At 38.9% G+C, this 13,124-nt stretch overlaps 1 protein-coding gene across 1 annotated transcript in view; it reads left to right on the top strand.

Annotated features, from left to right (window-relative positions):
- The window catches only part of pdzrn3b (PDZ domain containing RING finger 3b), a gene marked incomplete in the record, with an annotated part of 166,845 nt that overhangs the window by 14,704 nt on the left and 139,017 nt on the right, over window positions 1–13,124 (top strand). Inside the window, 1 exon segment of the mRNA XM_037678672.1 lies at window positions 1,688–1,795. Coding sequence (XP_037534600.1) covers window positions 1,688–1,795 — 108 coding nt within the window.

The raw sequence follows: 13,124 nt of genomic DNA, 5'->3' as shown, positions 1-13,124 counted from the left end.
AGAGAAAGTTGAGAGACGCAAGACCCAACACTCTGGATGAGCTTAAGACCGCTATCGAAGCATCTTGGGCCTCCATAACACCTCAGCAGTGCCACAGGCTGATTGCCTCCATGCCACGCCACATTGAAGCAGTCATTCATGCAAAAGGATTCCCGACCAAGTATTGAGTGCATAACTGAACATGATTATTTGAAGGTTGGTGTTTTTTGTATTAAAAACACTTGTCTTTCATTGGTGGGATGAAATATGCTAATTTTTTGGGACAAGCATTTTGGGTTTTCATGAGCTGTATGCCATAATCATCAGTATTAAAACAATTAAAGACCTGAAATATTTCAGTTGGTGTGCAATGAATCTGAAATATATGAAAGTTTCATTTTTATCATTACATTATGGAAAATAATGACCTTTATCACAATATGCTAATTTTTTGAGAAGGACCTGTAGTAGATTAAAAGTTAATTACTAATAACATTAAGATTTGGTCCTAAAGCTCAGTTTTTACACCAGTTTGTCCCTTTGACACATATAATATTATCCCAAATGTCCCTGCCTTTTCTTGTTGTTGGGTAACGAAGCTGGCAGGACCTGTTTCCTGGAAGCTGTCATGTTATGTTTTGGGGACCAGCATCTGTTCAGTAGGAATGTGGGGTTTTAAGTTCCATCTATTCTACCGCCCACAATTATGATGTAACGTGATCCTACTTGTATAATATATTTACATATTATAAAATAGTTAATTGGTAAAAACTATGTGCCTTAACAAGAGTCAAAGATCATTCTTGGCTTTACTTTACCACCTGCTCCCAGACCAACAGAGTATGTACCAGTAATAAGGTACTCATTTGTATGGTAGTAGGTAAAATCCCAGTTGTGTGTGTTTCCTGTGGTTGTTACACTGGTATTATTTTTTAGTGCAACTGAAACACCTCTGGTCTCTGAGCTAGATAGTTTGGCTGCAGCTGTTGGTTATAAGAGAAGGAACTGTAGTGAGCTTGTTTAGGAGTACACAGCAAATTAACATATACACGTATGTACCTGTACATAACTGAAGACCTGGAAAAGTACATTTTCTGGTCTTCTAGTCTCATTGAAACTTCTAAATCAAGGTGTTTTGGTTAACTTTTCAAAGTATTACAGAGCTCAACAGGTGTGAGCAGAATGATTCATGCTTTTTGTGGAGGGTGCCAGTGAAGCTGTTAACTCAGATTTAGCTCTGACTCTGGGGTCATGGCTACATGTCTTTGATGCAGACTTCTTCAACGCGTCAATGTTTAAACCTTTTTGCGGGCCAGGGTCAAATTGTTAAGCCAAGGAAGCTTCCAAAATTAAAGCTCACATTAAAGTCTGCACTCAATTGCAAGGTCACTTCATTTAAGTAAGAGCCAGCTTCACTTACTTATAGCAGAACGTATCGTTCCAGTGCCTGCATGTGGAAATAAATACTGCTTCTCGTGAACATCACAGACACTAATCTTGGTTCTGATGCCAACCGGGTTAATATTATTGAAATCCAATTTAACCTGTGATTTGGAGACTTTTATGCCACCGCGGTTCCATGATGGAAAAAATAATTCTTTGTAGTTTTTAAAAATAGTTTTCCAAGTTTTGAAGCATTTCTTGAATGTGTTGTGTAAGCCCTGTACTTATCTCGTTCTTGAAAAAATGACAGCAGTCTATTCCACAGGATGACAATGACAGCACTTCAAACGAAGGGATCTTTGTATCCAAGATTGTTGAGAAAGGTCCAGCAGACAAGGAGGGAGGACTTCAAATTCATGACAGAGTAATGAAGGTATGTGACCAACACTGGAGTGCTTGATGTGAGGGTGAAGTACTGCGTTTGATGTACTGTAAGTGTCTGTCACAAATGTGTCACTGGTCTTTTGAGCTCAAGCTAAGGGCAACAGATGTGACACATGAGACGATGATTTGCATTTTGTGGTATTATTTTGTTTCCAGAAAATAAATCCTGCAGACAGCTTATGTTTGAACATATACTTGTACAAACCAACAGCTAGTCAAAAGCCTTGTTAAGTGGTGGCATCGCCGGAGATGGGCTAAGATAAACCTGAGGCGAGGATTTCTGTTTTTGGTTTCACTAAGTGAGAGAGCCTTGTGTTTGCTTCCTACCCTTCAAATCGCTTACGACTGAGCTGCTGTGTTGCATCCTTCTTTTGCCTTTAAACAGAATCTTGTGTGGAAAGGCCAACTCACCCCGAGGTCAACTTGAAGGATGATTTGAACAACTCCACATCACAAAGGCTGCTTTTAGAGCACAACTGCAATTCTACACAATGCCGGCATTGAAATGAGGGGTTTATGTGGATTACAAGTGTGTAGTACCGCATGCCGCAAGATGACAAATATGGTTTGTCGCAGGCTTTATTGTCAAACCTCAGTGATTTTGTCCCAGAGCGTTGTGAACTGTGCATTGCATAGACGTTTGTGGAGAATGTTTACAAGGAAAGAGAACATCTGGACTGCATTGTTCACTTTTGTCCTGTTGTTCATCCAGTTGAATTACATGCAAGAAAATGCCACAGTTTCTCTGGCTCAGGCCGCATGCCACGAATAACGTGTCTGAACATTTAGCAACACTGTAATAGATTATTTGTTTATCGTTGGTAATAACGCAATCAAGTTTCTTACATCTACAAGTAGTCTGTTTGCCAATGCAAGCTGATAATAGATGAGTTCTTATGTCAATAGTTTATTTTTATATCCAGTTTTATGGTCTTATTTTGATCTTGTTCTTGTCTGTACGTTAGTACAGGCTTATAGCCCAGATGTTGCAGTATTTAGTAGCTTAAAGGCATCTTGTGTAAAATTCAATGCTGAGATAACCATTTACTCCTTTATTGGTACAAGCAGAAAACACAGATTTTTGATGTAAGATGATGCTGCATTTGCATTTGTCTTGCTTTCCGATCTATTGTTGGCAAAGTCACAAAACCTCTCGGGTGGATGAGACCTCCATTGTATGTGAGAGTGTGAAGAGCCTGAGGAGGTAGCAAAACACCGGGTTAAGTGTTCGTTTTCTTTCAGGAGGTTAGGGGTTATTAAAAATCCCAACAAAATAAATCATGTATCCATTGAAATGGAAAATACACAGAAAGCTCAGAGCTGATACACCACATTGGTTCTTTTCATTGGTGGGTGAAACCTGATAGTAGAAAAGGTTCATATTTCTGAAACTTCTTGTTTGTTGACTGTTTAAAGCAGAAAAGTTCCACGTTATTGGTTTTCAGACCTTTGTTATAAATGCAATGCCATAACTCCGTGTGCAGTTATGTACAAAGTAGGTTGCAGCTTTAACCCCAGGTGGTTGTGTCTCAGGAGTTTGTGGTTTGCAGATCTCAATCAAAGGAAATGAATACCAAACACCTAAAGGTAGTTTCTTGTTCATGTTTTGAATGACTTTTATGTATGTGAATGTTTCTGTAAAGTGCCCTGAGACAACTTTGTTGTAATTTGGCGCTATATAAATAAACTGAATTGAAAGTGAATTGAATTGAATTGAAATTGAAAGTTGTAGATGGAAACTGACAGCCTGTAACTGTGTTTTTAGTATTCTATGTAGGACATGGCACATTAAAATGCAGAGGCCTTTAGACCTGGTTTTGAGTCATCTCACAGAAAGTATGTATTCTTAGGCACCAAACAGTGTAGCATTCAATAACAGTTGCACATTGTATTTATGCTCAGTGAATCAGTATTCAGAGAGAAGATATACATGTCAGATCCAGAAACATCCGTGAGTTGAGTTCGCATTTCATTTTTGGTGCCGGTGTAGATTCTCAGTCATCCAGGACATGGTAATCCAAGCAAGTTAGGCTTTTCTTAATCTGAATTGAGAAAGTCTCAGATCGGAGGTAAAGTATCTCCAAGAATAAAAAACCTCAGTTGCATTCAACTCAGCTTGGAAGGACTTACTGTATTTGTGGTGCTACCTTGCTACAGTATAAATATTTCTTAAAAATTAAACAGGACACAGTCTTTTGCTTGTTATTAGGTTTACATCACTAAACTGTTCATATACAACCAAATTTGCTGCATTGACATCATTGTTCAGGTGGGTATTTTGTCATAGCAATCTTAGTTTATATTTGAGACACACAAATGACTAGATTTAGATCAAACTGAGTATTAGAGAAGAAAAATACATTGTTTAGAGCACTATATGCACCATAATCGTTAAATGATTTATTTTAAAGATCCACAGACTTGCTAGTTCAGTAGCACACTGATCAGATGGTACGAAACTAGCCAATGACAATATAATGAGGTGTGAACACTTTTGAACTGACTTGGTATTTAACGGTAAACAAAATAAACTTTTTATACCAGTCTCTATTTCTGACAATTGGTGGCAATCTTTGGAGACGGGTAGTATTTTGTCTTAAACTTCTTAATTATACTGTATCTACATTTGAAGTATAGGTTGTATTTACAGTTAGCAATCATTTTCATTATTCCTTGGTTTTGTGGTGGTTAATTTTTATTTTTTTTCCACCCTGCTGTATTCCAGTAGCTTAAAAATAGTTTGAGGACATTGTGATGCTTTGTCACCTCATAATGTTGTTTCTATATCTGTTGGACACTGAAGTGTTGGTTTTCATTTGGGGTTATGTTTGAAACTACCCTTGCAAGAATTTAAGCGCATGTTTCATTTTTTATAAGCTCTTCCATCTGGTTCTAAATTGTCTACTATAGTCATGAACAATTTGATTTTTCTCTGGTGGTAAACATCTGCTGTCTACAACTACAAACGAGGCTGCTAAAAGCCAGGGAGCAGCCGAAGAAATAAAACGGTGCCAAAAAGGTTATAACGCCCCATGATGATATTTTAGTTGTAAGTTTAACACATGACCCCTTTCATCTTACACTGAGATTTGGTCCATTTTTAGAAACAGAAATATTGATTATTAAGCTTAAAACTATAGCAGCAGACAGGGTTTTCAGTTCAGCTTCACCATCAGCTTTTTCCAATAAAATCTACTTTACACATACAAAAGTTAACACCTTTGACACCAATCCAAGGCTTGGCAGAACCCTGTTATAGGGATCAAGTGTTGTGTGAAAGGACACCCACGATACATGGATCAGTGGATTGTTCATTCACCTGAGGAGGCAGACAACCACAGCTCTGTCAACAGCCTCAGTTCTGTTTTTTCTTCTTGTAGTCGAGGCGTTATTTCCAGTAAGTCTATATGGATCTAACATGGACGTGATGATCCACGGCTTGTCCTTCTATAACAGGCTCTCAGTGGGGGGAGTACGATGGCAGATGGCCGTTCTCTTACTGAGCTAAATGCTGGTATGAATCAGGACATGACTACCTCATTGTTCAGATGGACATTTTTCCTTGTAAAACCTTGAGCTGTGTTTGCTTTCTCTCCCCTCGACATGCTAATGAAAAGAAAATCATAGCACTCTGGTCAGGATTTGCCAATGTTTACTCCACAGTTTCATAACTTGGTTGTGATTCAGCTTTGAATGAACCTGGTTTTATTTCCATCTATTAGCCTAGCCCTAACCATCTGTGAGCTACGCTAATTAAACATCACAATGTTGTTTTTAAACTTTTTTTTTTTACTCTGAGGAATCCCAGAATTCTGAAGTGTTTCTTCCTTGTTGTTCAAGCCAACTTGTGTGAGATGCTTCAGTTAATATCTTCCACTTGGGGGCCGAGATAGGGTAGAGGCAGGGCAGCCAACTCAGGCCCCATAAGTCCCAGGCTCAATACCCAGCCATTCCCACATGCTGTGGTGCCTCTGAGCAAGGCACCCAATCCCCAATTGCTCCCGGGCGCTCACATAGCTGCCCATCCCTCCACCTGGGTGCATCCCAGGTGCAATGGGTCAAATACAGAGAACCAATTTTGTCATTGTATGGAAACATACAATGATGGCAACACATAGCACTTTATTTATTTATTATTACTTACCGGTATTCATTTATATTCTATACTCCCTTTTTACTGAGCAGAGTCATGGGGATCTGGTGTCTCTCCAGCAATCAAGAGGTGGCTTACTACCTGGACAGGTTGCCAGTCCATCACACTCGGTCAACATCACTGTCCAGAATACATTTTCCTGAGCTCTAAAAATGAAAGGGATTGTCTCTATAAGGCCTTCTAAGTGCAAATATGGGACAAGAACAAAGATGCCCGGGCTGCTGTTGTAAACTTCGTCTTGTAAATCTTTAGCAAACATTCTTGGGTAACAGAGGTTGAACATTAAAAGCTACTTTAAAATAAATGTACACTGAAACATGCCAATTCTGGATGAACATTTATAGACAGCCAACAGGAAAAAGTTCCAGCTTTAACAATGTTTATATAAAACCAAATGTCAGATTAACTGGGGAAACAGAGGTTAGAAAGAACTGCTCTGCAACACAGACTTTTTGTTTTGTGTCATCTAGTCCACACAGCAATGTGTGGACATTGTGAATGAGTTGCAGGCAGTTTTTGTGCTTGTGCAGCGTAGTTACAGATTATGCAAACTGGGTAAGCAATCCCTTACATCTGAAGTGGGGGATTAGATAAAAGTAGAGGAGAAATTAATTTAGGAAATGACAGATTTTATAGTCTACGTGTTCAAAATACAAAATAGGATCCTCTGAATACAGTTTCTTTGAGTAATATTAACTGTAATGGGGCACCAATGCCAGCATCAACTTTATTAGGTCTGACACAACTTGTTTCCTTAATCTTATCTCTGTGTTTATGCTAGTCAATGAACTTTAGCGTTATGGCTGAAGTTAACTGTGCTGTAAATCTTAAATATCTAAATAGGTAACAGTAACTACAATTTAATTCAGTTCATTTCAGTTTATTTAATGCCAAGTCACAACAGAAGTTATCTCAGGGCACTGCACAGAAACATTAACATACATAAAAAAGTCAATTAGTAAAAGTTCTGTATCTAAAAAGTCAACAGACTGTGTTGAATCTTCACTTCGCCACAGTCTTCCATTATGAAGACAGTGGAAAGGAAAAACTCCCTTAGCAGGAAGAATCCTCCAGCAGAACCAGGCTCAGGACGAGTGGCCATCTGCTTCGACTCGCTGGGGTTTGAGAAGTCAGGAAAGAGAAACAAACCAACACAGAATGAGAGGTCCAGATGTTATTTCTATAGGAAGAAAGACAAAAACACATGTTAAGATAGAAATAATTACAAATACAAACAGGTAGAATAGAGTAAGTAAAGACTGCAGCGGAGTGAGGAAATGTGGTCAGTTTGTCCTCCAACATATCTAAGGGACAGCTCAGGAATCCCAAGCCAACTCTAACTATAGGATTTATCAAAAAGGAAAGTCTTAAGCCCAGTCTTAAAACTGGATAATGTTTCAGCCTCATGGACAGAAACTGGAAGTTGGTTCCACAAGAGAGGAGCCTGATAACTGAAAAATATTCCTCCCATTTTGCTTTAGGAAACTCTAGAAACTACAAGTAAACCTGCAGTCAGAGAGCAAAGTGCTCTGTTAGGAACATATGTAACAACAAGATCTGTAAAGGATGTACTAAAGGACTCTTGCAGAAATAATAAATTGGCATTTTAGGACCAAACTAAAAAGAAGGACTCCTTGATGTTTATAAAAGCTGTTTGTACCACTATAGAGCAGTTATTCAATTCAATTCAATTCAAAAATACTTTATTAATCCCAAAGGGAAATTAAATAGGCATGCGTTATAATAACTTATGTGTTTGTTTTTGCAAAACTTGGCCAGTAATCAGACCATGAACGATGGAAATTGCCATAGTAGGAGTTGTGTGTTATAGGTCAATATTTTACTTTTGAAAATGGAGTTTTAAAGAGTGCTGCACACATTCAAAGGAAGGAGCCAGGACACACAAAACACATTGGCATTGGGCACATCATATGACTGACAGTGACAGTCAAGTAACTTCTATTTGGACTGTGCAAATGTGATTTTGATAGTGCGGGTGCTGCCATTCATTGTATGGACTAATCACATCTAGGTCTGTCACAATAACAAAATTTGCTGAGCGATTAATTGTCTCAGAAATTATTGCGATAAACAATAATAGTGTTTGAAATTTGACAATAATTAGTAATTATTGTCAAATGTAAGAAAAAATGTTGGTTAAGTTTTGTGTGTAATACCGTTTTTGACCACTGGATGGCAGTATAAGACAGTTTGAAGTGAAGGATGGATAGTGAGGGAGCGAGCATCATATCTCTTTAAGAAAAATGGGAGGGAGGCCCCTTGACGTGACATGGGCTGTCTCTCATTCCTGTTTTTCGGTTCTCAAAATGGCGGAGGCTTAGTGTGGTTTGAGCTCTTTAGCATAGCATTTGTCACAAAATGCTTTTAATAATAAAATAAATAAAAAAATCAGTAAACAAGTTCTCAGCTTCTTTTTGCAGAAAAAAAAACTTTTTAGACAAAGGCACAGGTTTCAACCATGAAAGTTTGAGCTTCAACAAGACAGGTGTTTTTATCGAGGTCGGCTTGTTAACTTAGCTCGTAGCGTAGCTTCTCAGCTTAACTGCTTTTAACAATCCAAAAACGCAATTTTAAACGATTGAAACAGATTTTACAGAGAAAAGAGAAAGAGAGGGGTCAGTGAAGAGCACCGGAGTTGAGTCTTTTTTCATCCAGTGTCCTGTAGAAAGAGAGAGACATGAAGAAACGATAAAACCGATAAACAAAAATGAGCTCAATAATTTTCATTTGTCATGCGATTAATTGAATTATTGTTTATCGTGACAGGCTTAATCACATCTGTAGATCACTCTGCAGTCCATATTGAGCTAAGAATGTGCCTACTCTGATAAACAGTTATAAGGACAATGTTTGGCCACAGTTTTGCCAGTGTGACAACGCAAAAAGGCCAACTAATTCAAATGATTACCAGTATAAGGACTGTGAACTAGTTCCCTCCTAAAGCCACTTTTATCAGACCCTATCATTTTTCCTGTCACTTGGTGTTTGAGCCTCAAAGGTACACACAGGCAAGCAGTGAACACATGACACCTCCCTACAGCTTTGTAATGATTGTTTCTGGGTCAATGGCAGCATAAAAGCCAATATTTTCAGCACTTAGTGACAAAACAGTAATGTAAAGTGTTGGAGCGGCCTGAAGTCTCTGAACATTTATCCATTTTTAGTGTCTTGGAAACAACAAAGACGGAGACAAAATTTCATTTAATTATTCCCCGAGATTATTTTCTTTGTTCAAATTGTCATTCTGGTATGTTTAAGGTTGGGAGTTTAAATGTTGATATATTCTTTACATAAGCCAAATTTACATTGCCATTTTGCAACAATTGAGACATGTCCTTTTGTATTAGAAGTTATTTAATCAGTTCTATTCCATCTAAAGTTTTGTTTACATTGCCACCAGTGTGGGAAAACAAGTCTCAGCTGTGCAGTTAACCAGATTTGCCTGATCAAATTGACATTAATATGTTGTCCGATCACATGGCATTCTCAGCAAGACATGTGCCATAAGTTCCCCAGGCGTTATTTCTGTTGCAGGGTGCTTTGGGGAACAGACATAGGAGTTATTTCCCTAAGGGGGATCACATGTTGTTTGGCATTCTGAGGGAAGAAACAGACCTTTGTCAGGCTCTTTATTGGATTTTGGCCCCTGTGCATGCAGTGTGTTTATTCCCCAGATGGGAGAGTTGAATGTGGCCCTGCTCTATTGCTCAGGACTGGCCCTAGACAGGATGAATCCACCCCAGGCTAAGTGGGCCAATCCTAGCAGAGAGCCACATTCCAGTACCCCGTGGTCCAGCTGAGGCAGGAGCCGGACATTAAATCAAATCTAACTTTAAAGAGTCCATAATCAGCTTCTGGTGGTAGTCACTGCCCTATGCAGAGCTGGCTTTAAGAAGTGAGGACAAGCACATCTTTGTTTTCCGCTGCTCCATATGTAAGGGTGGGGGTTAAGATGTGGAGTTGTTTCAGAGTGGAGATGGTGTGAGGTGAGCTTACGCATTACCTCAGTCAGAAGGCTGCTTTTGTCTGTTTTTCTCTTTATTGTGTTTTCCGCTCAGTTTCAATAGCCTGCGTGCTCAAAGGCGAGCCGTCTCTTGATGATTTTTGTGGAGACATACTGTCTAGGCATACTGTAAATGTGTTTGCTCTGCTTCAGCACAGTCCCAGTTGGTTTCTTGTTCGTTGGACCTGGGGGGTGGTAGTTAATTTATGGCTCCTAACAGGTTTTACACAGGCAGAAATAGACAGGTATAATTAAGACCAATTTTCCTGCCAATCAATCACTGGCCAGTGGATCAGCAACAGTCTGCGCAGGTTGCCGCTTCTCATGTCAGCCCCTGACCCCCAAGCACAGACTGCCCACCGTCTCCTAATTAACTACCCTCAATTAAACCCTAATAGGCTGATTAACAGACCCTTAGTTGTACTGTAATGGCCCGTCGTTTCCTCCCAGTGCCCCTCAGAAATGCATCTTAGCTCTTGCCTGGTAATCACCCCTCACTCTCCCTCAGTCTCTCTTGGACTAGCAGGACACAGATTATCGTAGCAGGCGTGTAACAGTCTCATGTATAATCAGTTTAAGTATTTGCACAACATTTTCACAACATCAGAAGTACCGCTGAATTTAGGCAAAGCTGATTGAGAAAGCACTAATCGTTGTGACTTTGTGCCTGTTTGCACAAAGTCACAACGATTCTGCAAGAAAAAACATCTGATTATGCTTCTTTCTAGAATGTAACTGCACCAAATTAAAAAATTAAATGGAGATTGCCTGCTGCTTTTCTTGTCAGTTTTGAACTAAAATCATCTCCTGTTGAAAAATGACAGTGTTGTAGCCACTTTGGTTGAACATGAAAATAATGTTTTGCTCAATCTCATGTGATATCAGCTGTCAGATTAAGAGCTGTGAATGACTCTCAGCTACTCCCACAGCAAGTTTTAGCTCAGTGCATGCAACGTTGACAGATTTAAAGCCATTTCTATGCTGGCTAAGGTCAGTTAGCTGTTACCTCCATCTTAAATTGAATTGAGGTAGATACAAACCTTGTGATTACTTAATACTAAAGTTTTATTGAGTAGCAATTAAAACATTTTGTTGATGACTCTGTGTGATATGTCATATGATGTCCATCCATCCATCCATTATCTAAGAAGCGGGAAGACTTTACCTGCTTCTTCCTTTTCAGGTCGCGGGGGTCACTGGTGCCCATGTTCAGCTATCACTGTGTGAGAGGCAGGGGGACACCCTGGACAGGTCTCCAGTCCATCACAGGGACACATGAGACAAACGAGACTCACACCTAGAGACAATTTAGAGTTACCATCAGCCTAACATGTATGTTTTTAGTCTGTGGAAGGAAACTGGAGTATCCGTAGACAACCCACGCATGCATGGAGAGAACATGCAAACTCCACCCAGAATGGTCCCCAACCAGGATTTGAACTGGCAACCTTCTCGCTGAGAGGTGGCAGCTCTATCAACTGTTTCACCGTGCTGCTCGTCATATGGTGTGACAGTAGTAAAATTTGGTGTGGTAGTAGCTGACACTGAACAGCCCATATCAAATTTTAGATTCATTTCATGTAAACTGGCTGAGTTGTAGCCATTTTTGTATTTTTAAGGTCAACTGGCTGTGTCAGCCATCTTAAATTGGGTTGACTCCAAAGTTTTATTAGTTGTAAATGTAAATTCATTGGTTACTTTCTGAAATTTTCATAAAAATGTGTCCAATGGTTCTTGAGAGTTTTGAGTAACGGACATAAACACAGACTTTCATAGATGCAGGCAAAAACATATCTGTCTTTGTCTTTTGGAGGTGGATTATTAAAAATTTTATTACTTGAGATGACCAGAGTACAAATTCTACAAACATATGCAACCACAAGAGAAAATGGTGGCAGTCATGAAGGAGTGACATTCATGTCATATTGTATAAACCACAGTTAAAAGTGTTACTACATTTAAGAAATAAATCTTTTACAAAAGTCCTTACTGCAGAAGAGCCAAAGATTTATTTCCTCATTTCTACTAAATTTAGGAACTAAAAGTACAAATAACTTCTAACCATAACATGCACCACTAGTTGTCTGAGAGTCTTTAACTGAAGGCCTCCATGGAGGGAGTATATTCTACATGGAGCTGAAAAATGGGGGCATTTAGGCAAACATAAACCTAAAATGGGAGTGTTGAGTTAAGGAATACTCCATGCGGGGAAATCACTTAAGTAGTGAAACTGGCTGCCAACCTAAATATAAATCAGAAGTTGTTGACGTGCACGTGGTTTTGTCAAGGTTTAAATTTTCTTTTTAACATTTGTTCAAATAAAAACTCAGCAGAACAACGCCTGCAGTTGTAGCTCGGCTAACACAACAATTAAATCCTTGTGAGAGTGGTTTATGAGTGTTTCCAACAGTATGATGACACACGGAGGGACTTTCCTGTTTCACTACGCCAAATCCACGTCTTGCTCGTTGGCAGCAGACACCATGACACATGTGTCTGTTTCTATGGAAATGCCATATGCTGACAGCAATTTAAACATGGTTTATGTGGCACTGTGTGATCCAACATTGGTCTTACAGCAGATTATAGGCTACATATTTTACTCATCAATCAAAATGCTGGTGTATGCACATCTTCCTTTCAAATGGAATCACTACAGTGCTACCTCAGCGGGATGATAAAGTGGCCTTTTTCTGTTCCCGCAGCTCAGCTTGACTTTAATATCAACGACCTGTTAATCATGGGCATTTGGAAAGGCTCTTCCTTTTGCTGAGTGACAACATCAGTGCCTTAGAACAGTTTTAAAGTGCTGCTTTAGGCATTAAAGGCCACATGTAATAAGTTTTGATGTTTTCTTTTCAGTTAAACAGTTCCACAAAACATTCCAGCTGCCTTTTTCTGACATAAAATTTTAGAATTTTTTTTTATTAACATGGTGTAAAATTACTGATATAGGGTGACTTGTTTGGTAAGAGACTGTCCTTTGGTGATGATGTAATCAGTGCCTTGACCAGCTAAGATAAAAAAAAAACTGTATGTCATACAGAAAAGTTACATATATATGTGGTTTTTATTTATATTTATATATATATATATATCAATATATATATATATATATATCTCTATATATCTAATTTTACC

This window comes from Nematolebias whitei, chromosome 7, assembly GCF_014905685.2.
Source record: "Nematolebias whitei isolate Nwh7 chromosome 7, NemWhi1, whole genome shotgun sequence".
NCBI lineage: Eukaryota > Metazoa > Chordata > Actinopteri > Cyprinodontiformes > Rivulidae > Nematolebias > Nematolebias whitei.
This window is presented reverse-complemented; position numbering and strand designations above follow the sequence as displayed.